This window comes from Amblyomma americanum, chromosome 1 (genome assembly GCF_052857255.1).
Source record: "Amblyomma americanum isolate KBUSLIRL-KWMA chromosome 1, ASM5285725v1, whole genome shotgun sequence".
Lineage (NCBI taxonomy): Eukaryota > Metazoa > Arthropoda > Arachnida > Ixodida > Ixodidae > Amblyomma > Amblyomma americanum.
The window spans coordinates 139,957,864-139,985,029 of record NC_135497.1 but is presented as its reverse complement, the minus strand read 5'-3'; the positions used below and the strand labels follow the sequence as shown (position 1 = coordinate 139,985,029).

The 27,166-nt window shown below is 47.5% G+C and overlaps 1 protein-coding gene across 2 annotated transcripts in view; it reads left to right on the top strand.

Moving 5' to 3' along the window:
- Positions 1-19,992: 19,992 nt before the first annotated feature.
- The window catches only part of LOC144113745 (carbonic anhydrase 1-like), a 91,661-nt gene continuing 84,487 nt past the window's right edge, over positions 19,993-27,166 (top strand). The window contains exon 1 of one of the 2 annotated variants that reach the window (XM_077647049.1): positions 19,993-20,400. In XM_077647049.1, the coding sequence (XP_077503175.1) occupies positions 20,349-20,400 (52 nt within the window). In that variant the 5' untranslated portion in view covers positions 19,993-20,348. The remainder of the gene's footprint in view (positions 20,401-27,166) is intronic. The other variant, XM_077647048.1, reaches the window with a different exon arrangement.

The window sequence follows — 27,166 nt, the reverse complement described above, 5'->3', positions numbered from 1 at the left end:
GTGTTCTTCACGGCATCATGTCATCGCATTCTTCTTGATGACTTTGTCTTTGGCCTCCCCATCTTCGTTATTTCCGTGGCTTGCAGTCTGCCGAGCCAAGCGACAGTCAAGAACGCCACGGGCCCTGGGAGCACGCTCCAATAGTGGCAATGCGGGCTCCGAGCTCATTAGCGAAAAAATAAACGTATCTTCTCTTTCACCACTGGTGGAGTCCACGGGCACCCACTGGTAGGCCGTCATAAGAACCTCGTCGCTCTTTGTACTTTTTCCTCCCATTTTGTGCTGCTTTCTCTCCAGCATCAATAATACGCTCCTTTTTCTCATCATTTCTTATTCTTGTTCTGCCTTACCTTCTGCAACCTTATTTTTCCTTTTCTCGTCGCTATTTTCTTTCTTCGCCGTCCTCTATCTTGCCGAGTCATCCTCGCCTTCGTACTTAACCTTTTCCTCATGCTTCACTTGTTCCGGGTCTCGTTAGCGCGTTTTTTTTTTTGTTTTTAATATGTCGGCGGTTGTGCGTCGAGTTATGCAAGTTTATTTCTCTTTCACTTCGTGCTTACTGCATGTTGGCGCCGCAAGCAGCGAGGCGAGCTCAGAACACAACACTGCCTCCGCAGGATGTGTCCTGCGCGAAATAGGCCATTTGCGACTACGTAAATGCAGTGACATGCATCTCTGTGACACCGGTGAATGTACCAAGGCTTTCAACCTTGAGTCAACATATGGCCGCAGCTGTGGTCCGCGTCACAGTGTTTCTATATACTACCTTGAGGGAAAGCTGGCGGCCCCGTCTATGCGAGCTTCTTAAAGGGCACTTCATACGCCATGGGAATGCCAGGAAGACAGAAGTATCTTACTTGGTTTGGCTAGTGTTAGCTCTACAACTTAACTACGACTGCCGAAATGCAATTTTTTTCAAAAATATTTTGCAAGGAAACTTGTTTTGCAATCAACATCCCCTTTAATAAAATATGCTTACTGTATACTACAATAAATTAGCAGAAAAGCACATAGGCGTAAACGAGCGCTGAATTTGGCCATGGTGAGAGAAGGCATTATCTTCATACTGCCAAATATAGCTAACCATCGAAAACAATTTTTTTCGTTATAACACACACTTTTCAGAGCAAATGTTCTTTTTTGAAAAAGTTTTGGCGCCTAAAATAGTACGCTATATACAATTTTCCGCTTTTGCACTGTAAAAAATCGAAACTTTGACTAGTGTCGTCTGCTATTGTGGGTTCGCGCCCTACGTTCGTGCATTGGTTCTGGTTCGTGCCACGAAAAACTTGTCCGAACTTTCACTTCTTTATGCGAAACTAGTTTGCACGTGTTAAGTGCCGGCTCTCATTGTGTCCTGGCGCTGCGCTTACAGATTTTGCGAAAAAAAGCATGAATTAGGAAGCGGTAACCTGTCCTACCCGTAACCGTAAGTGACGGCCGCCTTCATGCTGACAAGTGCAACATGTGGGTATTTGCGTGAATTAATTCATGAAGTGGAAGTCTTGCTTGCATGCAATGAGCAGCTACCGCCAGACTTCGAAATGAAGCAAATGCAGTCCCCGACGAGTACGTTTAACGTAAGTTGAGATTGACGAAGTACTTTGCGCTTTTAAAAGATAAGTGTCTCTGAGACGCCTACGACAAATGTGCAGAGTGGTCACAGTAGCAGACTGTTGAGTTCTAAATTTACAAAAAAAAAACTTTATTCCCCTCTTTCACCTTTCAATGCACAGGTAGTACAGGTTCCCACTGAGCAAAATGCAGCTTGCTGCGCAAATGGCTCCCAGTGACGGGGAAAACGGAATTTAGGCCTAGCAGGCACCAGTCACTGTGCTCAACTCACTTCGAGTCAGGCGCCTTCAGATGCTTCGCATCTCAAGGGAACTGCGTGCGTAGCTGGAGAACTATACCACCATAAAACGCACAAAACATTAGTGAAAACTAAACTAAACAACCAAGAAATCCAATCCGTAGCACAATCAACAAGCCATCCGATGTCAATCCGAATCCTCTGTCTTCCCGGCATGCCTTGGGCGTCAATGGTGGATGAAGTGCAGGGCCGCCTGTTTACCCTCTAGTTAACAGTAAGAAACACTATGGTCCGCGCTGAATTGGTGCTCTAGCTCGAATAGATTGCTTGGTGGGTTCGTGTACTGGATCGGCATGGCAGGTTAGAACGAGTGTCAAGCAATGCTTGCGGCAGCTACGATGCGACGCTAGCCGCCGCGGTGGCTCAGTAGTCATGGTTCTCGGCTACTGACCCGAAAGACGCGGGTTCGATCCCCGCCGCGGCTGTCGCATTTCGATGGAGGCGAAATTCTAGAGGCCCGTGTACTGTGCGATGTCAGTGCACGTTAAAGAACCACAGGTGGTCGAAATTCCCGGAGCCCTTCCCTACGGCGTTCCTCATAGCCTGAGTCGCTTTGGGACATAAACACCCATAAACCATAAACCAGTCATGGGACGCTAGAATACATTTTGTGAATCAAACTCGTGACAGACCTCGAGCTGTAGCCACATTATTGGAGGCAGTGCTGATGGGCAAGTCCCATCAGTTTAGTCTGCCCGAGGCTTCACGCGGCCGACTCCTTGTCGCCAGGAGGCCGGGCCAAAATGAAGCTGGCAGCAGTATTTGAATTATTTTGCGGTCACAGAGCTCATATCTTTTCTGCGGTGTCTCCTGCGCTATGCTTTGCTCCCGTTCTGTTCTTCTCTGCTATTCGATTCCAGAAAGTGGGCGCGGTACCGTTTTTCAGATGGCAGCTCCTATACATTTGTCTTTATTGCGTTTCGTGTGCCGTTTTTTTTCCTCTAAAATTAACCCTCATAATCACCACTTCTCCTGTGCCTTTATCTTTTCGTCTTGTTTCTCCTCTGCTCCTATACCATTTAGTTCCTTCCTTTCATTTCTCCTCTCCTTGTTCAATCGAGTGTACCCGCAAAGAGGACAATTTTTATTTGTTTCTCTTCGCCAGGGAGTGCGGCGGTTGAATTGCAATAAATTTTACCTGAAAATTTTCTTTCTTTTTTTCGTTTGCATGTTCCTCATCTGCAAGTTGTCTTCTCGAGTTTCTCGGAGTGCCGCTTCGAAGAAACGCGACAGCTCTTGTTTTCTTTTTGTTTATGCAGGGTGCGCGCACTCCCTACACCTGCCGCATGAAATTCATATTTTGTGTACGTAGTGAAAAAATGAAGGAAGGCGAGGAATCAAAACCGTGCCCTCCGGCCATATCTCCATTTTGGTACACAGCCTTCCCTTCGAATTGTTGACGACAGAAGCAATCATGCACAGGTCCACTATCCTTCCACTCCACTTATTCTACGCACGTTCGCTGTGTGCGGGCGCTATCTAGGAATATGTGTTCTAGCTTTCGCTACTGTAAAATAAAACCGCGAATTCGGAGATCAAATTCTGAATCCCGCCTGGCCTAAATCCGTGCGTCTGGAAGCACCTTGAGATTTTCTTTTTCTTACAAAGCCAGGCGCTAGGGTGTTCGTAACTGTCCCGTTTGCGGTAGTTTTCGTGCGTTACGGAAGTTCGCACATTCGTCCAGCTATCTCGCGGTGTTCACGTTATCTAGCGCATCGATCACGACAGCGATCAGGACAACAGCAAGAAGACTGGTCAAGTGGCTGGTGTATTGTAAGTTGTTCAGGGTGGTCAACTCCGCCAAGACGGACTGAAAACAGTGTATGAGCTTATCCATGCGCTTTAATTGAATGTGGTAAACATTACGCATGCAACTTTTTTTTTTTGAAAATGGTTGACTGATTGCTTGTGTGACCAAATCATTTAAACCCTTTCTTTGTAAAAGATGCTAGACAACGGAAACGCATAATTGCTGATCGATTGTGACATTTCCAGCTGATATAATCGATCAGCGAGTATCCGTATACTGTAACTTTCACACTTTGATAGCACTCTTATTCGACTGGGAGCGTCCTCTAAACTTGTTGGCTATCTGACTGCGCTTGTTAAATTTGCATCGTATTGATGAATAATAAGATTAACGTGGAATTCTCGCCTCTCACCACTCCCTTTACAAGGGGACGAACCGCACATTTTAATTGCACTCGGACACTTCGACAGCGAGCCTATACTCCGCCATGAAAGAGAGAATTTAATGAGGAAAAGCTTAGCAGACGGGCTCATTAATGAAGGCACGGTCTGGTACCGAGCCAGTTTCGAGAACCTGTTTAAACTTCTGTTCAGAAAAAACTTGAGGACAAAGAGAAAAGGGCGAGGTAACTGCAGGAAAAAGTTTTCGACTACAAAAGATTTTTTTTCTTGAATTCTAGCACGAAGAGACGAGATAGAACCAATCTAGCTCAACTTTGCCCTTCGGCCGTGTTATCCACTGGTGCGATCGTTAGACAAGAAGCTTAAGGCGCTAATTACGTTAACAATTAAGGCATGACATGCAGGCTGCAGGCGCGAGGGCGTTATGCCTAGCACCGCTTTCTCCTTCGTGACGCCTTTCTACGGTGAACGTCTGTGTCTTCCGGCTTATCCTAGTGGACCGAAGCGAACCGACGCTGTTGACGAAACGCTTGGGGAAAACAGGTGAAGTACTTCACGAAGAACGCCCTATTAATTCGCTGCTGTCCAGGCCTCGGACACAAGTGCAGAGAATGGTGCTATGCTCCAACCATGATGAAGGGTTCCTCAAGTGCGCGGGACTCCTCTGTGCATGTAACGGGGGATCTTGTGGTGGGCTTTGGATGGACTCGGCGCACTTCAGGGAAAAAATTTGTACTCGTGTTATTAGAAAAGATAACTCTACAATGCCCTTAACTTAAAACACATGGCTCAAATTTCCTGAGCACATCATGCTGCCAAAGGCTGGCTGTCCAGAATGGTAGAATCCACATCCAAAAAGGTAAGGCGTGCAATGGGATCTGCTCAGAAACATTAGGTTCGCTATACAACAATAGTGCGTAGTCAAAATAATGGTACAACCGACAATATAAAATTTAGCAAATCACGGAGGCGTGTCACGGATCACGGAGGCGGCTACATGAGCAAACGAAAAACTTTCAAAAAAAAAAAACATGGAAGTGCGAGACCTGTAACGGTTCAGCGTAGAAGAGCACAACGTCCAGTTAAGGGACCGATCCTGATGTGCATGCTAGACTTGTAGATTTAGATAGGAAAATCACTCTACTTCTTGACCTGCCAGCGAAAGTCAATACCGTTGCAGAATTCACTAAACTGATGTCATATAAGTTTTATGAGATCCAGCAGCGTCTGGATAGTCAGGAAAGTGAAATAAAGGATGTCAAGCGAAATAAAGATAAGTATTAAAAGACGTACCCACCCCGGCACCTGGCTTAAATGTGGAGGCACTCGAGTGGCACAGCAGGCGCCTGAATGCTGAAACACATGGCGCCCAGTAACAGACAGTGAGGATGCGTTGTCGAAAGTCATTGAACTAGCAAGGTCAATGGAATTCGAGGCCCTGTCCACAGAAGACAACGCAGCCCTTCACAGACTACCAGCTAAGGCTGGGAAGGTTCCAGGCAGTATTATGCGCTTCTCTTTCCAATCGATCAGAGACGCTTGGCTTGCCAAAAGGCAAGCGCTGAAGAACAGCCAGGGCAACATCTACATATGCGAAAACATTACCGCGCGGTCTGGGAAGCTACTTATAGCTGCTAAGGAATGTATGAAAGAGTCAGGTTACAAATTTGTGTGGCATGTGAATGGGAAAGTACTACCACAAAGGGCCAGTAGAGAACCAAGGCCATCACGCCCTTAGCCTGTGAAAAGGCGATCGCATTTCCCAGTGTTGGTTGTGAATGTCTTTTCTTGTTAATCATTTAGGTAATGTAACAAAGCAAGAATGGTTTACCTTGCATGATTATGCGGAAAAGGGCATAAGGCGTTATCATAAGAATGTGGAGTCTTTTAAAAGAAAGATACAGAAATTGTAAGTTTTTTCCTGATAATAATTCACACTGTGATATTATCATGCTTACCAAGACATGGTATTCTATCGATTTTGTCATCTTTCAGCTGCCTCAAAAGAAAACATTTTTTAAACAGGAGGACACGTCGTGGAGGAGGAGCAAGTATGTTAATAGATAAATCTATATCATGTGATCTTTTGCCCGAATTTTCATATGTAACAGAAAACTATGAGGTGCTCGCTGTTGAAGCACAAGAGTCGTATGTTGTGTGCTATCGTCCACCTGCAGGTAATCTACACGTTTTTCTAAGCTTTCTGTAAAATCTCTTGGAATACAGTAACGATAACAGGTGACATGTATAAATATCGGCGGAGATATTAACGTAGGAATCAGCAGTGATAATCGAGGTAAACCTGGTTTTGATGGTGTATTGGTCTCGAATGGCTGTACGAATGTCATTAAACAGCAGCGCGAATTACTTTAACATACGAAACCACCCTTGGCCTCTTTTTAACAACTATGACCAGTCATGCTGTGTACTGAATCGTCCTATAAGTGGCCATATGCCAGTATGTGTGTTTGTACACACTAACCGTCCGAAATGTTATCCAGTTAACGACATTGCTATGTTTCAACACATAACCGAGTTAGCGCTGCAGGCTTTTCAACAAACACTAAGGCAAGCACCTTGGAATGAAGTTCTTCAACAAAATTGTCCTCATGCAGCATACAATATTTTCTTTAAAAAGTTTGTTGCTCTATATAACGGGCACTTTGTTGACAGGGTCCACAGACGTCAGAAAAAATACTCGTAAGCCATGGCTGTCAAGGGCACTCCTTAAAAGACGCCAGAAGCTATGCGCTAAATTTAAAAAGACCCGACAACCATCAGATCTGAAAAAATTGAAAACATTTCTTAATAAGCTAACCAAACGCCTACGAAAAGCAATAGAAGTGTATAATTTTCAGATGTTTTCTTCTTGTGCAGACAACACAGGCAAATTGTGGAAAAAAAAAAAACTCAATGATATAATGAAACATCAACATGATGTTGAGCTGACAGAAAAAATTGTTTGAATGGAGAATTATTGACTGGTCTTGACCTCGAAAATGCTTTTAATGGGTATTTTGTCTCCAAGGGTGCTTTCGTACGTTTCAGCAAATACAAATTATTTCTTCTATAAAATTCGAACGCGACGTTTTTCATTAGATACAGTTGATGTACTGTAAGTTCAGTGTTCTAAAGGCTTAAAAATTCACGTAGTAGCAATGCGAATGGACTGCAGATTGCACCAGTTAAATATATAATCCAGGCTATAGCTCCAGTTCTGACCTATATTCATAACTTGGCCATTTCCACAGGCATTTACCCAAATAGAATAAAGATAGCCAAAGTAATAGCTATTTATAAATAAAGGACATAAGCTTGAACAAAATAACTATAAACCCATCTCTCTGCTACCCATATTGCCGCGAATATTTGCAGTGTTTGTTCGTTTTTCAAATCTGCCGCCACATCACTTTATCGCTTTGTTTGCGACGCAAGACGCGACTAGATTTATCTCGATTGATCGCAGCCAGGCAGAGCTGATTCTACGTTCTTCCGGAATTTTCTAGTAACTTTGCGTTATTTATCTCGAAAGTTCGCTATCAGCTTTAAATTGAGCACGGCCGACAGTGGCGGGCATTCTGTTCGACGACCGCCGAGCACGCTTGTCGCTTCGCCGCCGCCGAGTGATTCAGTCCATTTTGGGTGCAAGTCAGCCCAATAAACAGTTATTTTAGAAGACCCTTTCGTCCATCTTCATCGCTGCTTCGACTGCCGTCACCACTACGTGACAATATTTTTTTCGAAAGGCCTTGAAAAGGTTATCTTAAACCAGGTTTCTTCTTTTTGTTCTAGATTTCAGCTCATAAGTAGTTCACAATACGGTTTTCAGAAAAATAAACCTGCAGAGCTAGCCCTTCTAGATTAGGATATATACGTCTTACAAAATTCCGAGTATAAACATTTGTCTCTTGGTATTTTCGTCGACTTTACTCAGGCGTTTGATCACATTAATCACACTCTCCTTGTTTACAAACGTGAACAATATTGCATTCGGGGCCTCCTTCTTAGTCTACAATAGTCTTAACTACAGTGCCGCCGGCAGTTTGTCTCAATAAATGGCTTTTCATCTCATGACCGAGAAATAATCTCCAGTGTAATAATCTCACAGTGCGTCCCATTCTATTCCATCTCTACGTAAGCGACATTACACGTATAAACAGGCAAAATTCATTACGTATGCCGATGACACTAGCATATTTCTGTCAGCCACTTCGTTCCCTGACCGTTTCAACAAAGTTAATGAAGCTCTCCATGAACTCAGCGTCCGGTCTGCACATAACTTTCAAAAAATAAATACTGCGAAAACAAATTTTTTTTTTTCATACAGAGGGCACACATATACCTTGTAATATTAACCTGCTAGTACTAAACTCGAGCACTCTGGCAAAGTTCTTGGTACCTATTTTACGGGTGCATTACTATGGGATGAGCATATAAACCTTATACAGCAAAAGCTGCCGTATAACGAACATACTGAATCTGAACGGGTATATCCTTCCAACATCAGTAAAATTGTTTATCTGTAATAATTTGCTCGTTACCCATATAAATTAATGCCATCTTGTTTGGGGCACAGCGACGGATTCAAACCTGAATAAGCTATTTCTAAGACAGAAAAAGGTAGTATGCGTAATAGTCAATGTCCCGTATACTGAACGCACTGCTAATTTATTTACGAAATATAACATACCCAAGATACAGCTCACATACACCCGCAGTCTTATACGTAAATACAGCCTGAGCATTAACGAAAATATCGTAACTTTATACCGTTTAGGGTATCTAGAGCAAAACGTTGCCACGTACCACACTAGAAGATTAGAAATTTGAAATATACCTTGATCCTGGACTAACTAAGGTTCACAAATGTTAAAAAGTACACTGCCAAGGTTAGTTGACACCCTCCATAGCGACGGTATTGACACACTAAATCTCACACCCTCCCAATTAAGGTATGTCTCCCCAATAACACAACATACCTCATGGCCCAATGATAGTATATCTGCTGGGAAATTTTGTACATTGCAATCTGTGCAGAGTATAATAAGTGCTGCATGTGGACTGCTGTGCGCATTTAAAATTGCATGTGTTTGTATTGAATTTGTTGTTTTTATTTTGCATTTCCTATTTTTTCAGGGCATGAAGTTCTCATGTAATGTATTTTATCATGTCTGCGACTTGTGTGTTATTTGCATTTTTATTTGATTTTGTTTTACTTGAAATCATATGACTGCGGGCCACTCGTCTAAGCTGTTGCTATGTCGACGAGGGTTGACGGCTGACAAAGCGCTTGTTTGCGGCTTTAACCTCAGCCTCATTTCTTAAGAATGAAATTAAAGCAATAAACAAAGTTGAACACAATGTGATCTGACCCCGAAAGCCATGTCATCACAATGCATACAAGACCAGAGAATCGCCAAACACGAAGAAGATTGGACCTTTCCTCGGAATGCACAACCCCTTTTGCCGGAATTGCCGACCCAGAACAACATCCTTGGATTACAATGTTGCCTCCCCCATCTCCTTTCCTTCCCCAAAAAATGCCCGCGGGCCATTCCTTTTTAATTGAAGCTCTTCTTTTTTAATCACGGAATGAAGAAACGCTGCGCTGCGCATGCGCCATATCACTTCGTTTAATACGTTTCATTGTATGGCCATTGCATCTCGTAGCGCATCTCGTAACGTTCGTAACACATCTTTATGCCCGAAGTGCTCAGAACAAATCCATACTTGCTTGTAATCCGAAGCGCTCAGATGAAAAAAAATCAGTCGTTCAGAAACAAAGACGCAGGGAACAATGCCTGTCCCGCAGACCAACTGCAACAGGCTAGGTAACTTAAAGACTGCCTGAAGGAAAGTTTGGAAGAAAACGTGATGTTAATGAAAAAAATTTTAATAGGGCTTGACCAGCGATGGGTACGCACAGCGTGGCTGAATGGCGAGTTTCGTGCGCGGTGTACCCACGCTGTACGGTGCGCGCGGGCATGGGATGCGGGGCCGCCGTCCTGGTGACCACCCTTCGATGGCGTGACGTGGGGCTTGGCGTAGCGGTCCCAGCGTTCCCCCGCAGCGCGCATTCCCTCTCTTTCGGGGAGAACAAAGGCGCTGCAGGGAGGCACCGCTCCTTCACCCCATCCGCCCTGACGTTCGATCGCGCTCCTGCCGGGCGGCCGCTTCGACGGAGCCGTCGGAAGAAGCCGCCGAAGAGGATGCCCGGAGAACGCGGCTCGTGACGTGCGCGGTCAGCGGGCCGTGGATGAGGCAGCCGGCGACGCGCGCCAGCGACGGCGGCCCGTCTCCCGGCGTGACAGTGCCCCGAGCGCGCCAGCACCGCGCGTGGCTGCGGCTCACTGGGGCGGAGGCGCGTGCCATCGCCGGGCGCGCGTCCGGCCACGCCCAGCGTGCCCCCCCCCCCCCCCCCCCCTGGTATTTTCCTGACGACGCGAGCGCGGTTCCTGCGTCGTGTCTTTGACAGCTGTCAGCTGCGAAAGAGGGAAATTCCTCGGCCACAGAGACGTTAGGAGAGCAGTTCGTTAAGCCTGCGCGTGCCGGCGGCGAATACGGCCTGTTATGACCTTCGCCAGTTCTATGCGGAGGACCAGGTCGGATGAAGACCACAAATGGGCAAACGCGCACCATTCAAAATGTTTGACTCGCCCTGTTATTACTTTATCATATAATCGCAGTAAAAGCCAGTGCGGCTGTTCCCTCATGACATTGACCAATGGGAAGGTCGGAATCTTTGCTGTGTTCATATCTTCGCGCTAAACTATCGCGTTTTCACCGTCCCGCGCATCAGTAGAGTCGCTTTAGCAATGGTGCCAGAATCCCACCGGCCACGTATTCACCCCGTTGAAATAATTGCATAAGACCTACGCACAGTTTTCATTCGGCAGGGACGACGATTTTGTTTCTCTTGTGGCGTTCTGTCTTGATGAAGGGGAAATAGTGGATGCGAACTTCAGTAATCGCCCTCCGTTCACTCCAGCGCCACTTCCCGCGCTAGCACTTCTGCTGAAGCGAGAAGCAAGGACATGATTCTAAATACCCGCACTTCCCCGATGCCATATAGAAGTACGCATGAGTATCTCAAACGTTAAACCATTACTGACTCATTTTCAGTCACGTGCGTTCAGTGGGAACCAGTCAATCTGGATCACGTGTCCAACGGCGGCACAGTGACTACCATGCGAAGAGCCGCCGCGGTGGCTGAGTGGTTATGGCGCTTGGCTGCTGGCCCGAAAGACGCGGGTTCGGTCCCGGCCGCGGCGGTCGAATTCCGATGGAGGCGAAATTCTAGCGGCCCGTGTGCTGTGCGATGTCAGTGGTGGTGGAAATTTCTGGAGCTACCACTACGGCGTCCCTCATAGCCTGAGTCACTGTGGGACGTTAAACCCTCATAAACCACATCAAACTACCCAGCGAAGAATGTCCGTATACCCCGCGATTCTCCTGCCTGCAGCTATCCCACGACCATGCGCATGCCATAGCTCCCTATTTCAACTGGCGACCGCGAAAGCAGTGTTGGAAAAGCCACCGCGTGAACATTTTTACATGCGACCTCTCATGCATAAGTTTCAAACCATAGAGAACTGTTTAATATCTGGCGTAATATCTGACAAGGTTTAAACAAATATATAAGGCTTGTTGAAAGTCCTGGTGACACTTCCTGCGCATTTACGTGCGACCAATGCTCTTCAGTGTGTTGAGAGAATAGCCATGAAGAAATTATTTGCTCCTGGCACTCGTTCAGCGACGGTTTGCTCGTTCAGCGAGGAGGCAAGTCGCCCTCCCCCCCCCCCCCCCCCCCCCTCCCCAACATTTTTCCAGAGGGCAGCGTCCCCCCCCCCCCCCCCCCCAGTCTCCAATTGCTTGCACTTGGGTCAGATTTCTGACAATCGAAACGCTACAGTTCTAGGACTGTTTTAATGAAAAACACAGTGGGGCTGAGCTACTCGTCTTCGTAGCCAGTTGTAAAGCATTTCGTACATGAGTAACCTTATCCAGTCACGTCCCACAGAAGCCGACCTGTCTGACCTTTGTACATGATCAGGATTATCAGAATTTAAACAAACTATGCACAAAATCTTTTAATGCAATTGATCACTCCTCGTGCATAAAGCTTCCCATCTGTAAAGCTTCCCATTTCAATTCGTTTTGTATTGCCGTGAATATATTTGGCCTGTTTGTTTGGTTCGCACTCAAAAGCGCCGGCACGCGGCTTTATCATTTTGTTTTGTAATGCGAGATGCGACCAGACTTACCTCCATTGATCGTTACGTGCAAATGTTTCCACAGTTTTCCATATTGTTGTAGTTGCTTTTGGTTATTTATTTCGAAGTTCCTTGCCAGCTTTAAATTGGGCGCGGCCAAGAACTGCAGGCATTCAGTTCAGTGACCGCCCAGCGCGCTTTTGGCTATCGCCGCCGCCGAGTCATTCAGTTCTTAGTGGGCGCGAGTCAGCCCCTTAAACAGTTTCTTTTGGAAGTTTTTTTCGTTGTCTTACTGACTGCTGCAGTGTCGTCACAACAGCGTGACAGTTTGCATCAATCTTTCAACATTTAAAAATAAAAATATATTAAATATATTATGTAAATGAGCATTGAATAAATAAATAACAAAATAAGCTCGAAGTTTTGCCCCCCCCCCCCAAAAAAAAAAATGTTTCGGAGTTCCTGTCCCTTGGGCTTTCAGTGCATTGTCTTCTTCCTTCCAATGCATTGGACGCGCCTGTGTAGAGCCGCGCTACTTCCTTTATTCTAAATTACTTGACCTGGACTGCATTGGCAGGCGCTGCTGTTCGTGAGATGGCGATCTCCTCAGTGAGTGCACCTTGAGTATAGACGCTTGGATTTACGATGGAATGAAGCAGTGAGTTGACACACGATTCATGATAGATTGTACCATTTGGGATCTAGCGTGAGAAGGCTAGTAAAGTGTAAAATGTGAAATAAAAATTTGGGTGACTTTGGTAACTACAAAGGTAAATATCATTTTGCTCCCTGTATATACTACACTTTTTTAATTCTAAATCTGCGGCCAAGGAGACAAGTGTGAGGGCTGTAGGTTCACTTGCGGGAGAAAACGTAGGTCAAGTGTAAGACACATACCCAACAATTCTAGACAAAAACATTTTTGAGCGGGAAACCGTTGATGAAGGCAATTTTTTCATAGAATGTAAGATTTCACTATAACAACCAATACACCCGCAGGTCACCCGACGGCAGTCTTGGATTTTTTTCTATTAAAGTTTTTGCTATCGTCAAAAGCGTTCCCTATTGGTTTTCTGTGGCAGTTTTAACTGTTCAGTGCGATCGATGGAAACGCTTTAAAGGAAAGATTTTGCTACATATCAGAAGAATTTACCATTACCTTCAATATTTCTATGATAGTATCTTAGAATTTTTTCAATTTTCAAAATTTTTGGCCGAGAATGTTGGACATGGAACGTGGTTTAATTTCATCTTGTTGCGTGATCCACGATTAGCTCCACTTTTTATCCTTATTCTCATCTGACAATATCTTTTTTTTTTGGCGTTCTCTTATTACACCTTTCCTTTTTCAGGAGCCGAAGAAGAGTCCTTCCCACTTGGGAGAAGAGCATTCGGGCTTTCAGCACTTACAGCTCTTGGTTGGACGAACGGAGGCGCCTGCGTGTGTGAATAAAAATAAATTGAAAACAAAGTGGTCATTACAGTTTGAGTGTGCTCTTTCTCTATTTTTTTTTCACCAACATTTGTAGCCATTTGTCTAATTCGTATTTGTTTCGTCATTTTCTTTTTTTGATGAAGCCAGAGAGAGAGAAAGTAATTTAATGTTTTTTTTTAAGCCATTTCGTTGATGCACCTTTTTTTTCTCTATCTCTTCAGTGGCGAGACACTACGGCAGTGACAGCAAAGCGGTACTTTATATGGCTTTCTCACTGGCCGTACTGACGACGCTTGACAGGAGGGAGGGAGGAGGGGGGGGGGGGGGGGGATCAGCTTTTTTTATTATTTCTTTCGCCAGGCTGTCATCACGGATGCCCCTGATGTAAGCCGCTTCGCGCGCAGCACTGCGGGCGATCGCGCAGATAAGGCTAGCGAGGCTGAACATTCAGGACAGTGGATGAAAGAGGGTGTGCGCGGACGCGGTAAGACTGCTCGCGGAGTTGTGTACTCCGGTAACGGAGCAGACAGGCCCGCGACGTCATCTGCTACTGGCAAGAGCATTAAGGGCTTACGCAACATCTAATTCGTTGTGGCGTTCTCATCTACAGCGTAGTTGGGGGGGGGGGGGGGGTAAAGGGGGAGGAGTATAGAAAAAAAAAGCACAAAAGAAAACGAGGCCCCTTACAACATTTTTTTTTTTTTTTCAGCCCGATCTGTCAGACGCGTTACGACCAGTACGTATACAGCGGCATGATGACAGGGATACGGTGCACCTGCTGGCGATAGCTACAGGTACGCGAGGAGAGAAATTAGGGAAGAGCATTCGTAGACAGGATTATCTCGCAAAGCACTGCGCGGCATCAGGCGATTTGAAAATCGGATCGCAAAGCTTCCGGGGGCGACGCTTTCCATTATCGCCTCCCTTCTGAATTATTTTGCCCGTTGAATCGATTTCGTAACGCTTAGAGGATGGGACAGGTCGGGAATGCCTAAGCTCTTCGATATTGGTCGTCTCTTGCGCGAAGCAAAAAAAAGCGACAAACCTACCGATAGCCAAGAGCCGTTGATCTTGAAAAACGCGGTGCGAAGGGTCGGCAGCAGGCACAGCTTACAAGGAAAGAAGAAACGCATACGCGTAAATTAATTTCTTTTCGAGCGAAGTATATCCGTGGTGATGTCGCGCTTTCAGCGCCGCTGTTATTCTATCGATCAAAAGTGAATGCCGGAAGAAATTTAACAAAAATGAAAGAAAGTACAGGTGTTGCGAGTTGCACATGTTCATGCCGAGAGGCTTCCGGCGCACTTTACCGAGCAGTTCTGCGCTCTTACGTTGCACAGCTTAAATCTAAAAGCAATAAATTAGTTCCAACCCAGGAGCAATACTTATTAATAGGCTTTCACGGGCCGAAGACGAGATAGCTGCATCATATTAATTTCGAGTTCATATAGGGCAGTTGAACATGCGCTGAAATCTGGGCAGAAGACTGCATTACCGGCTCCATCGAAAAGCGCCCTCAGCGGCCGGGAATCGAAGTCGCGTCCTTGCGTTCATTACCAGAATGCCATTGCTACCGACCCAGCGCGACGGGTGCGGGAAGCAATAAGAACGAACGAATAGAATTGACCTAGTTCCTATCGCAAACAAACGCCATGCAAGGCGCCCGGACTCCCAATTTTCTCTGAGATATGGAAACCCGTATTGCACAGTTCGTTGCTGGAATAACAGGGGCGCATTCCCCGCATGGCCTTTCGACCTGTTTTCGCAAAAAAAAAAGTGCATTATCGCCTTTTTGCTTGTTTCATCGTTTGCGTCTATTAGTCATCCTTGGTCACAAAGGTTTCCCAAGCGTAAAAGGCCGCTTGCCTGTTTGCAGTTGCAAGTTCGGGCTTTTATGCTTTACTCTTACGATTGCAAATTTTGGGCCTATGAGTCGAAGGTACGCATATATTTTTCATGCCCGCTTCGGCATTTCGGAAAGAGATGTTCGTGGTGCAATATGTGCCTTTAAAATGAGTGTTTCTTTTTGCGCGTTAAATATGCACCTGTAATATGATGCATGGCGCGATTTATGTCACAAATCCTGTTTACACCATATTAACGAGCACGGGAACCCCAGTACAGAGGCGTTTTTAATATCGCCTCTTTCAGAATTAGGCCACCGCGGCTGGGAATTGAAACTGATTTTGTGTTTGCCAGCAGAATGCCGTAGCAACTTAGTCAACACGGCGGGTGTGATCTGTAGTTAACGTTCAACAATTCAGCTAAAGTAGTGTAAATTCTGTGAAAAAAAAATTAAGCATTGGACTGTTTCGCTGCACTATGATTTTTCTCTGTCTGCGCTTTTACACATAACAATAACTTCGGAATTCCTCCACTGCGTTGTGTGCGGGAACCACACCTGCGGGAATAAAACGAATAAATATTTGGTATTGGTTTATGGGGCCTAACGTCCTAAAGCGACTCAGGCTATGAGAGACGCCGTAGTGGGGGGCCCCGGATAATTTCGACCACCTGAGATTCTTTAACGTGCGCTGACATCGTGCAGAGGGCACTCAAGACTGCGATACGGGGTAGTTCATCAACCACTAGTGGCTAGTGTTACGGTCTCGGTGAAGGAAATAGTTAACCTTAATCCTAAATTCTTGCTATCTGAAGGTACAAACATCTCGATGATGAAAAGGGTTCAGACAAAAAAAAACGAAAAGGAGATTTCCAGCACTGGCCTGCATGCTGGTTCCTTGCACCAATAAGAAATATCACCTTGATGCCAGTGCACAGCCTTTAAACGGGTCTTTCGAGTATAGCTTATTTGGCAACGTCAAGCCGTCATTCTGATCCGTAAGTGTTGAACTGCCACTCTCACTATTTCATAACCTATAGGTTATGAAATATATGTAGGCTTTATCTCGCTGCTTACAATAAATAAATAAAATGCTCTTTCTCCGGCAGAGATCGTCTGTGTGACCCCCTCCTTACATATGTAGCCCATAACTCAAATAATGCGCTTCACGGCATAGTACAGGCTGGGCACAAAGGCACCCAGATCTTTACGAACAGACCGCAATGCCTCGTGTTTCAGCAGTCCATCACACGGGCGACATCCTGCTTTTTGTGTCAGAGCTTCGGAAAGAGAGCCCCTACCCGTCCTGTATGAAGGGAACTTATTTCGGCAGCCGTTGTGCCGACAAAATCGCTTGGCGGCCATCCATGCATCACCCGACAAACGTGGATGCTTTTTTCTGTACAGAGCGTGGTCTCCCTTTTTCTGACATTTCTTGCACAACATGTTCTGGTCGATCAGGCTCGCATTATTATTCGCCTCAGTAGGCAACCGCAAGAGACACTTAATATTGCTAATGTGTTTCAGAGTAAGCATAACGGTGCGTTTGTTTTTGTTTTCCTGGGGCACAGAGCCATGCGTTGCGCAATTTAAAAGAAAAATTGAGGGTAACCGGAAATGAACGTGCTAGATGCACCGGATGCAAGTTTTTCCCTGCCTGCTTAGTCAAAGCAGCTGGAAGATTTAAGTGGTTCGCATTTCTTTTTGATCCTTCATACTGCCATTTTGATTTTGTGGCCCGATGCTGCATGTTTTTGCTTTGCGACAGCTACGTCTTTCGGCTTCTGTCTCTACCCCAGGTCATGGACTCAGCGGGAGCTGAGCGCACGAGGAGGATTTTTTTAATTTTTTTAAATGAAATCACATTGTGAGCCACAGCGTTGGAGCAAAAACATTGCAGGTCGTTAAAAGAGATCGTGCCAGCAACCGTAAAGACAGCTAGCTCTTCGTTAATATATTCCTCCTTTCTTCGAGCGTCCATGCTGCGACCGCTCGAGGCTTTGATACCAAACGCCAACCTCCTCGACGACCAAAACCAGATCCCGATCCCGTGCCTCAGCACTGCATGCAAACTCAGAAAACTTCTATATGCGAATGGCATTTACCTTTACCTCGTATGGGGGGAGGGGGGTCTTAAATAGACCACCGGCGCGTGGCTCAGAGGCTATGGCGTTCTGCTACAGAGCACCAGGTCGCGAGTTCGAACCCGTCCTCGTGAATGCCTCTCGAAAAGTTCGGTGAACGCTAAAGGATCCATCGTGGCCAAAACTAATCCGGAGCCCTTCATTCAAAAATGCGTCATTTGCTTGCCAAAGCCGCTCCTTCGGCTTTTGGCAAGCAAACATACATCAGTTATTAAGCGGACAGTCGGTCGAGGCTGAAATATTCAAAATACAAGAATGAAGGCGCATTTGAAACACCTGGGGAAGTATGTAGCAAAAATTCTGTGACGAAAGAGCGCTGTGTGGTGGGCACGAGCGCTGGTCAGTTGCGACTGTCAATGAGATGAGAGCCTGATCAGGGTAGCTAACGAAAAACTCGCTGCGAAATCGAAGCGACACTTAAGTATGAAACACAGTGGAATCTCGTTAATGCGAACTTCCTCTTTATTCGAACCGGTATTTTGGTCCCGTGAACAGAAAGTCCACTAAAACGCTTTGCTTAATTCGAACAAATTTTCGAATATTCAAATACCGTCCCTCTTCTTCGTTATGACGAAGTAATTAAGCTGCTTAAGAGCGGTTCCTAAAGTGGAAGTGCATGTTTGTCTTGCACCCCACTGGTGCAGTTCTACGTTTTAGCGCGTAAAAAAAAAAGAAACATGAGAACATAGTGACACCCGCGACTCAGTATAGGGACGTGCTTCCGAATTGTGTACATATATGTCTGCTATAAACCTACTGATTTCAGCCAAACTACTGTGAACTTTTGAAGATGGATGTACAGTACTCACGGATTGAAATAGGACATTCGGAGCGCTGGCCTTGCAGTGCCACGCAGGCATGTGGTAAACCACAGGCCGGCTGATTGGCTACTGGAAGGAACAATTCTGCTTTGTAGATGTTCTCCCTCTCACGCCATACCACAATGCACCACCTTGGTTCCATGAGCGTCTACGGGCGGCGCTCCATGAAGCGACGGCCACGCGCTCCGAATGTCCTATTTCAATCCGTGAGTACTGTACATATCTATTTCCACGTAAGCTCGTTTTGGCTTATTGGGCACTCTCGTACCGTGCCCCCATCAAGACAGCGAAGGAGGCGACGTTTAGGCCACGGCCCAGTTCTTTCCATGTCTAACATACGGAAAGCTTTGTCCATATGTCTTCTCAATGTTAAGGTGTTTTCACATGCTCACGTTGCGTGCCCTCACCCTTGGTAGAGGAGCGTAGAAAGTTAAAGTAGAAGGAACGAAATAATAAATCGCACGCGAGAGCTTAGACCTTTACATTCTGTCGTGCCGGCACCTTTGTAGTTTTAGCCGCAGAAAACATGAACTACGTCATAGAGAAAATGACCCGCTTCACGAAGGATATGCGAAGTTCCACAATTAAGGAATATTCCCATTCACTATTCCAGAAGCAAGCCTAAGACAAGGACGCAAAGGAGGAGAAATGAGGTGCGCTTCGCTGCGCCATCGTCTGTGGTCAACGCTGCCGTTCTTGTTTGCTGAATGATAAACCAACAAGCCCGGTATCGTGAACTTTTCTTTCGCTATATTCAATTCGACTCCACATAGCTCCTTCTCCTGAGACACGAAATTAGGATAATACTATACTCACGGGCATCTTTCAATTCAAAACAAACGAACTGAACACAACTCACTACAATAAAAACAAAGCTGTAGGCATCACTGGCATGGAGATTTTGTTTTCAGCTAAAATACTCGCTTGGAAAGGAAAGGAAAAAATAGGCTAGATATACTTTTCTGCGCACATCAATACAGAAGCCTCGGCAGCTGACTAACGATGCGTCAAAGTAAAGCAGGGCTGCGATAGAGAAGCGCGAAAGTTTCAGAACGCATTTCCACTCTATACGCATCGCGCTCAAAGGGACGTATATGAAGCCCTCGCATTCCGCTCCGTCGCCTATCTTTGCGGTGCTCAATAATTGTGTTTTATTTTCGCGCGCATCTAGAGACATCAATCACGCCCGCCGAGCGGTTTCCGCTGGCACTTGGCCTCCCCGTGCAGCCGTTTTAATCTCTCCGCTCGCACTCTGCGGACGTGGGGGCACCAGTTGTCCGCTTCCTCCTTCTCGCATATCTGAAATGAATCAGCCCTCGGGGCGCTGACCGGGGCGCGAAGCTGCTTCCGGGGCCCGCGCGAAGGTGCCGCATGGCTCCGCGGACCGCAGCGGCGACGGCAGCAGCAGCAGCAGCAGCGGGATGCTCGCCCTTGGCGGACGGCGCGAGGACAGCCGCGCAGCGCGCATGCCCGGTGGGAAGGCGAGAGGGCCGCGCACGCGCCGTGCGCCTCCGCATCAGTGCGAGGAGACGGCGCGCATCACCACCGAGAGTCCGCGCTCTCTCCCTCGCGCGTACTCACATCCGAATGGATGTAATAGGGAAGCGAATCGGAACAGGAGAGGGGGGTGCCCAGGAGGCTGGAAAAGTATGAAAGCTCAAAGTTGTTGGCTCAGCCGGCGAGTTGCTGCTTTCACGGCGTCGGGCCCTCATCGCGCGCAGCAGGTCGCAGCAGCTTTGACAACAACGATCGGCGCCGCACTGCACGAGAGGAGCTCCGCCGCCGCAGCTGCCCACGTCGCAAGTGCCTCCCCGCTCCCGGTTCAGTTACGCGACCCTCGGCGCCCCGTGCCTTAGGAACGAGCACCCATGTCGAAGCCGCAGGAGGAACAGCCCGCCTGGGGATACTCGGACGCCGACGGTGGGTCTCGCCCCTTCGGGCCCCCCAGAGCGCGCGTGCAACTTTGGCGCCGCGCGGGCCAACTTCGCTGAGTGGCCCGTGCGGATGCGCTCCCGATGTCGATGGCCCGGCGCGTTCGATAGGCCCGGTTTGCTGCGCCTCTCGAACGCCGGACCACACGCTCACGTGCTTGCCACACACGCCCCCCTGCACTCGACGGTGTTTGTCGCTGCTGTCGCGCCTGCCGGCATCGCTGATGTGGGCGCTGCTGCGCATTCCTCAACCACTTATAACGGCACTGGCGCCTGTGGTTTAGTATTCGAATGGATGTTCGAGTAGCGGGTATGGTTCAAATTTTAAAGAGAAGCTACAGTGAAAGAATGCGTGACGTGCTGACGTTTGATGCGATTTCCTTCCTGGTTTCATAAAGTTGCATAAATTTTGATCAGGCACTGATATGTTTTTCGTCTCTGCCACACTGTTATACAATAGAAAAGTCGGCTGACTACGTTAAGAAGCAAAGAAAATTGCCCTCGGTCCAAAAACTACTGATATTTAAACCCCGGCCGAATGACAGTCTGACCGGAGACGTGTGGCGAAGGATTGGTTTCGTGGGGCATCGGCCTCTTTTTTCGCATCCCGCTTGTGATAGAGATTAAACCACGCTTGGCCTCTAAGCATACAGGTGCTTTCTTTAATTCTAGGAGCCGTTTTACGCTTACTGGTTGTCCTGTGTACTTCTCCCTCGTTCTTCTCTTTTTTTATTACGTCACTTTCACCGTGTTATATTATTGTACGTACCATTACGGCGCACTCTTCCCATCCTCCGTATCACGCCCCGACCCGCTCCACGGCTCTGCAGTTTTGGCTGCAGTGCAGCTTTTATTGCTCCTATCGCTCTGTTCTTTGGCTGGCTATGTTGTGGCTGGTATCCTATTCGTGTGTTTCTACCAAGCAGACTGCCCTTTGCATTATGGAACAGCGCCGCGCCTTTGCGGCCTTTGAGACGCGCCCCTGATCTGCGCGGCTCTCTCCTCAGGCACCGGAGGTCTGTGCCCTGCTCGTCCTGAGCTGGTGCCGTGTGCAAACGAGGTCATTTTAGGGGACGTCAGATAAGACGCTAGCTTTCGGCGTCAGCGGGAGAATCGCGCCTTGTCGCTCCCGTGCTGTCCTTATCGGTCTTGGAAACTAAACGATTAATCAGAATGAGGCCAATTGTAGCTATATGCGCGTGGCTGCAATAGAATAGCCTCTCGATACTGTGGCCCAGAATCATGACGCCGCCGGCCGTGACTTCTTTGCCCGATAACCCGCATTCGGCATCCTCAACGTGGCCTTACGGATAAGGCCCAAAGTGTGCAAATGAAATGCGTGAACGAGATGTGTGACTCTTCTGTTGATAAGCGCGAACAGTTACGATTAGCCCGTTTGTCTTCTCTTTTCTTTTTCTCAATGTCTTGGAAATGCTCCATGCATTATCAAGCGGGCAAAATTTCGCGAAACGACTTCATTCGTTTGCCTCTTCTTTCAGTCGCGGCTGGCCTTAATATCACAGGAAAAGAATAAAATATCCTCGGTTAAAAACTCCGCAGCTCCGGACTCTGCGCGAGGCACCCTCCAGTGGTGCGCCGGTGTTTGCACTTTCCTTGGGAAGAACCGGGCCAGCGCGAGCATTTTCCCGAAACATTGTGACAGTTATCGGCGCCGGATTTCCCCGGCCGACCGTTGTTCCGGCCGCGCGGTCGCTCCCCTGAGCCGATTTTCCCTGCCGTTGCCGCGATAGAGGCAACAAGAACCTCCTTCACGCTGTCGAGATGCAGAAGTCACACGAGCAGCGTCCCTTTTTTTTTCTATCTCTGTAAGCTCCACTTATTTGTGTCGTTGCTTTCTGGCCTAGCCTTCTCTTCGCAGTTCACGGTCTTGCATGCCGTGAGACATCGTTCGATTGCCCTTTTCTGTAAGGACAGGTCGTTCCTTGGAGAGTGAGTGTTCGGAATCTTTCTTTTTCTTTTACTTGGTCCCGGTAATTTCTTGTCATCCATTTTTATATGGGACCGATTACGCCTCTGGATAAGCGTCTGAATAAAGTTCATTCAATTTTCTTCACCACGTCAACTTGTCCTTTCCATTGAGCCTTAAGTGTCATTCATCTCTCGTACAGCCTACTATAAAAATGCTTCGCAGTATTGGAGCCCGTTACCGTCCACGAAAGATAAAGCGAACTTAATCGAGGGATATTTTTTTTTCGAACACGTCGTTCAACTGCCGCTCCAGAATCGCTTCTCGTAACGATCTATTTCCCGGCACATTATCGCGCGCTCATCTCGGGAGCCCAATTCACGAATAAAGCACTCCCATGTTTTCCGACGCAGGCACCTTCATTATTCTCGGAGCACGAAAAGAGCTCCTCGCTCGACATTATATTTATGTCCGATGGCAAGAACCACAGGATGAACGAAACAAAGACACACAAACGCCTTTTTCGAGCTGCTGGGACCAGCGCTCCAGAGATGCCGAGCCGATACGGCGCTGCCGTTCGAGTGCGTGCCGTTTCCCCGCGAATTCGTCACCCAGCGTCGCCGGTATTTGCATCGACCTCGGTGGCGGCAGCGTGCCATGGTTGCTCCACTCAATCCCTCCTCTCCCCTACCCCCGACCCTGCTTGCTCCCAGTGCAAGACCGGGTCATGTATGCGGATTTGGGGCCATTAACGCACGCCGCTATTCGCAGGTGTCACTCAGCCGCGGTGTACGTGTCCTGGAGGGCAAACTTGCCCGACGGGCTCCGCATCGGCGACAGTATTTCCCCCCTCTCTTATTTTTTGTTGTTTGTCTCGGTTTACTTCGCACGCACAGCCTACCGCATTGGACGCCCGTCGCGCGCGGCGCCGGCTTCGAACGATTTCGGCTCAAGCACTGTTCGACCAAAAGTGGAGAACTCGTCTCTCTGCGGTTCGAACGGCTGCTTGTAGATTCGCCAGAAGAAAAAAAAAATTTCATGAACCTTTCGGGAATACGGATGCAAAATGCGATGCCACAAGCGTGTCACCGTACTGGCGAAGAAAGGGGGTTGTAAATACCGAGTTATGCTATTTCACGTCGCTTACCTATACTGCGTGCATATACGAGCTGTATTGGAGTGCCTCGGAGTGATTTATTTCACTCCTTCGTCATTCAGCTTCTGTTCAGGTATCCATACGTTGCCGTTTTCATTATGCCTCCTTCAGAAATGCTGCAGTGGGGGTCGGGCGTCGCAGTCCGGTCAGCTTCACATATTTATAAAGAATTTCAAGCACTGTGCGGGTTTAAAAATCGTTTAATTTTTTTTATGCCTCGCGCGATTAGAAAATCACTGAGGCGCCGCCACTCATCGGAGGTTCTGTCTTTCTTCAAACATTCATTTGGCTGTTGCTCGTGGCTAGAAACCCCAAGAAAACTTCTCGTCGTCGTAAGTGGCACAAGCAGTGCCAGAAGGTGACGAGATGCTCAGTCAACTGCTCTGCCCCGTTGCAATGAATGCACGCGCAAGAGCTTTCTTCCGGGAACTGCGACTCTGAAGAAGCTAGAGCACGCGCTATGCAGGCAAACCACAGTAATATTCATGCCTGGCAAGCACTTGAAAAGCGTTGAGAGTTGTAGCAGAGGAAGGGAAAAATATTATCTTTTGTTGGCCGCCGCAACTGGTTACGGTTCTCGTAAGTTTTCACCATGCCGTGGGCAGTTCTTTGCTACTTGATTAGTAATTCCCATCTTGAGAACAGACGTTGTTTAAACCAGATTAAAAGCCCCACATATGAGTATCTTATGAATAACCGTGAAAAGGAACAGTCGGTGAAAAGCAGGCGCGTAGTCACGGCTGCGGCAGAGCTCGCCAGGCGCTTTTCTCTCAGCTCGACCTCCTAGCAGCCAGCTTAGTTGTATATACCACCGATATATATGTTCATTGCAACTCTCTTTTCGGCTCGGAGCGGGCCAGGACAATGTGATCTCCATTTCGTCGCCATGTATCCTAAATAGGGACTTGGCGCAGAGAATTAAAGCGGCAGTTAATTTTTCTCACCTAACCTGGCCTGTTTATTCCCGCTTTGGTTTGAACGCAAAATCCAGGAGTTTAGGGATTTGCGGGAAATGCCGAGGAAGCGGCCACGATTTGTCCACTTATGTGAGTGCTTCGCGACAAAAATGAACAGAGAATGGCCGTATGCGCCTCCTTTTGCATCCGGTGTCATCTTACCGTTGCAGCGACCAAGGCCTAAAGACTCGGCGCCGGGAACACGTGGTGTTATCTTATCGCAGGTTGTGCAAACAGTAAATCTATGCGACCGAGGTCCTGAGAGAATGTGGTTGCAGTGCGGTGGAATCCGGTCCGTTTTCTTCCTGCCGAAAGCGAATGTATCAGGCCAATTCGCGACAATTTCGCTCGATGAAGAATGCAGCGACGCATGCACCGCGCTTTTATTCTAAAGGACTTCATCCCCCGGCAGCGACAGACGGCGCAGACTGAATATTTTTGAAGGCCCCTAACTTATTAAAATAAGGCGGCACGGCGAGTCATGCATATTTCGTAAGGTCACGCAGCCGTGTGAAACGAAATACATGCTGGGTGAGCGCCAGTCTCTTGGGGAATCCGCAGGCCGCAAATCTCTAAACTCTCGTAGGTTGTGAGTAAAGCGCGTTTCTTAATGTTGTCACTCGGCGATAAGCTTGAGGCTGCAACTACAGATTTATTCTCGTTCCCAGCTCTCGAAAGCTCGAAAAGAGCTAAGCAGGCAGTCTCCATCCTGGCTTCTTCTTTTCATTTTTTTTTCTTATATGTAGAAGCCTTCAATTGCACGTTATATCCCGTGCAACTACTGGTTACCAAAGGCAGGCACGATCTGCTTCAGCACTTTTTAAAATAATGCTTACACACCCGTATGTATTTTTTTTTCTTTCGCGGCACCATTTTGCTTAAGTCGGCATCGCTAAGGTCGCGGTGTCTCGAAAAGCGTCTAGCAGCAACAGCTTTTGAGCAAATATTGCAATTTTTTTTTACTTCTCCTCGGTGTGCTGCACCTTATTGCACTCGTGGAGTCGCCACGCACACAAGAGCCGCATACAACTCAAGAACGAAGCGGCTAACACCCGCCATTGACATCGACTGATTGCCGTGACGTCGCGGTTAGTCTTATTTCACGGAGGCACCTGCTAGCCATCTGCAATATCATACTAGAGGATTAACCGTAACGTCATGACAAACGGTGCTCGCCATTGGCTGGACGGCCTTCTTTGAGGGGTGTTTGCCGCTCTGTTCTTGAGGTGTATCCAACTACAGATAAAGTGTTTTCTCGGCATCACCGGAGAGTTAATTAAACAGTTTCGCGGCGCTCCTTCGTCTCCACTACTCTCCAATTAGCTTCCCATATGCAGCACAATAAAAACACGTGTGCTGCAGCTTCAGAAGTATGCGTGCTGTACGAGGCCGTACTGCCGATAGCCGCGTGCAGAGAGCGCTGAGCGCGCGGCGCGTTTTCTCACCACTTGAAATACGTTCTTGTTTCTTCTGATGTATGAATGTGCCCCGCATTGTGGCTTTTCTTTCAACAAAAGGGGCAGTAACCAACATCTTAGCGAGCGGCGATACATGCCGCGACTTCCATTACGCCACCCCAAGCATCTGGAAGTTTACAGCTCAGTGAGCTCCGGAAAAACCTCTGTTGGCAGATCCGGCTTCGAGCGACAGGTTGTCCTCGTTGAAACGAGGTTTAATTCGCTGAGAAGTTGCTCTAAACATACGCAACCATGGTCAGCTACTTTTAATGTGGGTAGGACCGAGATAAATACAATGCGCTTGTATGTACGGCTTCAGCGTTTGCCTGGAACATAAAAAGGAAACGAGGTTAAAACGGCATCGGGAAGTAATCACTGAGGAAACAGCCATCAATTTTGGCACGAACCTTTGCCTATATTCACTTTACTTTTGTTTCTTTTCTTTTTTTGCCCTTGAAGTGGTCAATACGTACTGCCTGCTTCGTTTTTTTTTTGTTACTGGTTTGTGTGTGCGTGCGTGTTCTTTTTTTTCCGCGCCCTTCTATGCCTAAGACTTCCAGGAATTCCGGGGAAAATCGTCTAGCTTTTGCGTAAGTTGCGTGCTGTGTGCAACGGACGCTCACAGCAGCTCCTGTAGTAATAACGGTGAGCAGGGTGGCTAGGAGCGGCTGCGCAAAAAAGAAAGAAAGAACAGAGCAGTGAAGAATGAACTGCTTGCGTGCACGATCTCGGCGAACAGCCGCGTCTTCCATTTCACCTTCTCCTCTTCGGTCGCGCCTCCCGTTAGTCTCAGTCTCGGCTTTCTCGCAGCGCCTGCCTACAGCGACACGTCTTGCGAGGCGGATGCTGCTCACGTCCTCGTCGCCCGGATCCGCAGCCAAACTTAGTCGGCAGCACGTTCCCACTGTCTCCGGTTCTGCCGCTCCGTGGCCTTCGCGCCTGAGGACCGGCTAAAGCGAACGAGGTAGCCGGGCGAATCGCTCTGCCCCGTGCGTTTGCTGTTAACTGAATTGGGACGGCGAGAAAACGAACGCGAACGCTGGAAAAAAAAAATAGCGTTAAGTGCGCAGCCTCCTTTTCACTTGAATCGTTCGGTACATAATCGATCGAGTTAATGGATGAGAAGGTGTACCTCACAGAAATCGAATCCCGTTTTTTTTTTGTTCTTGTAGCTTTCGCTATTTCAATATAGTTTCAGTTTTATCATTTTTAGTTCAGTTTTCCGCGAGGAAAGAAGGAAAGACGGATCCGCAGAAAAG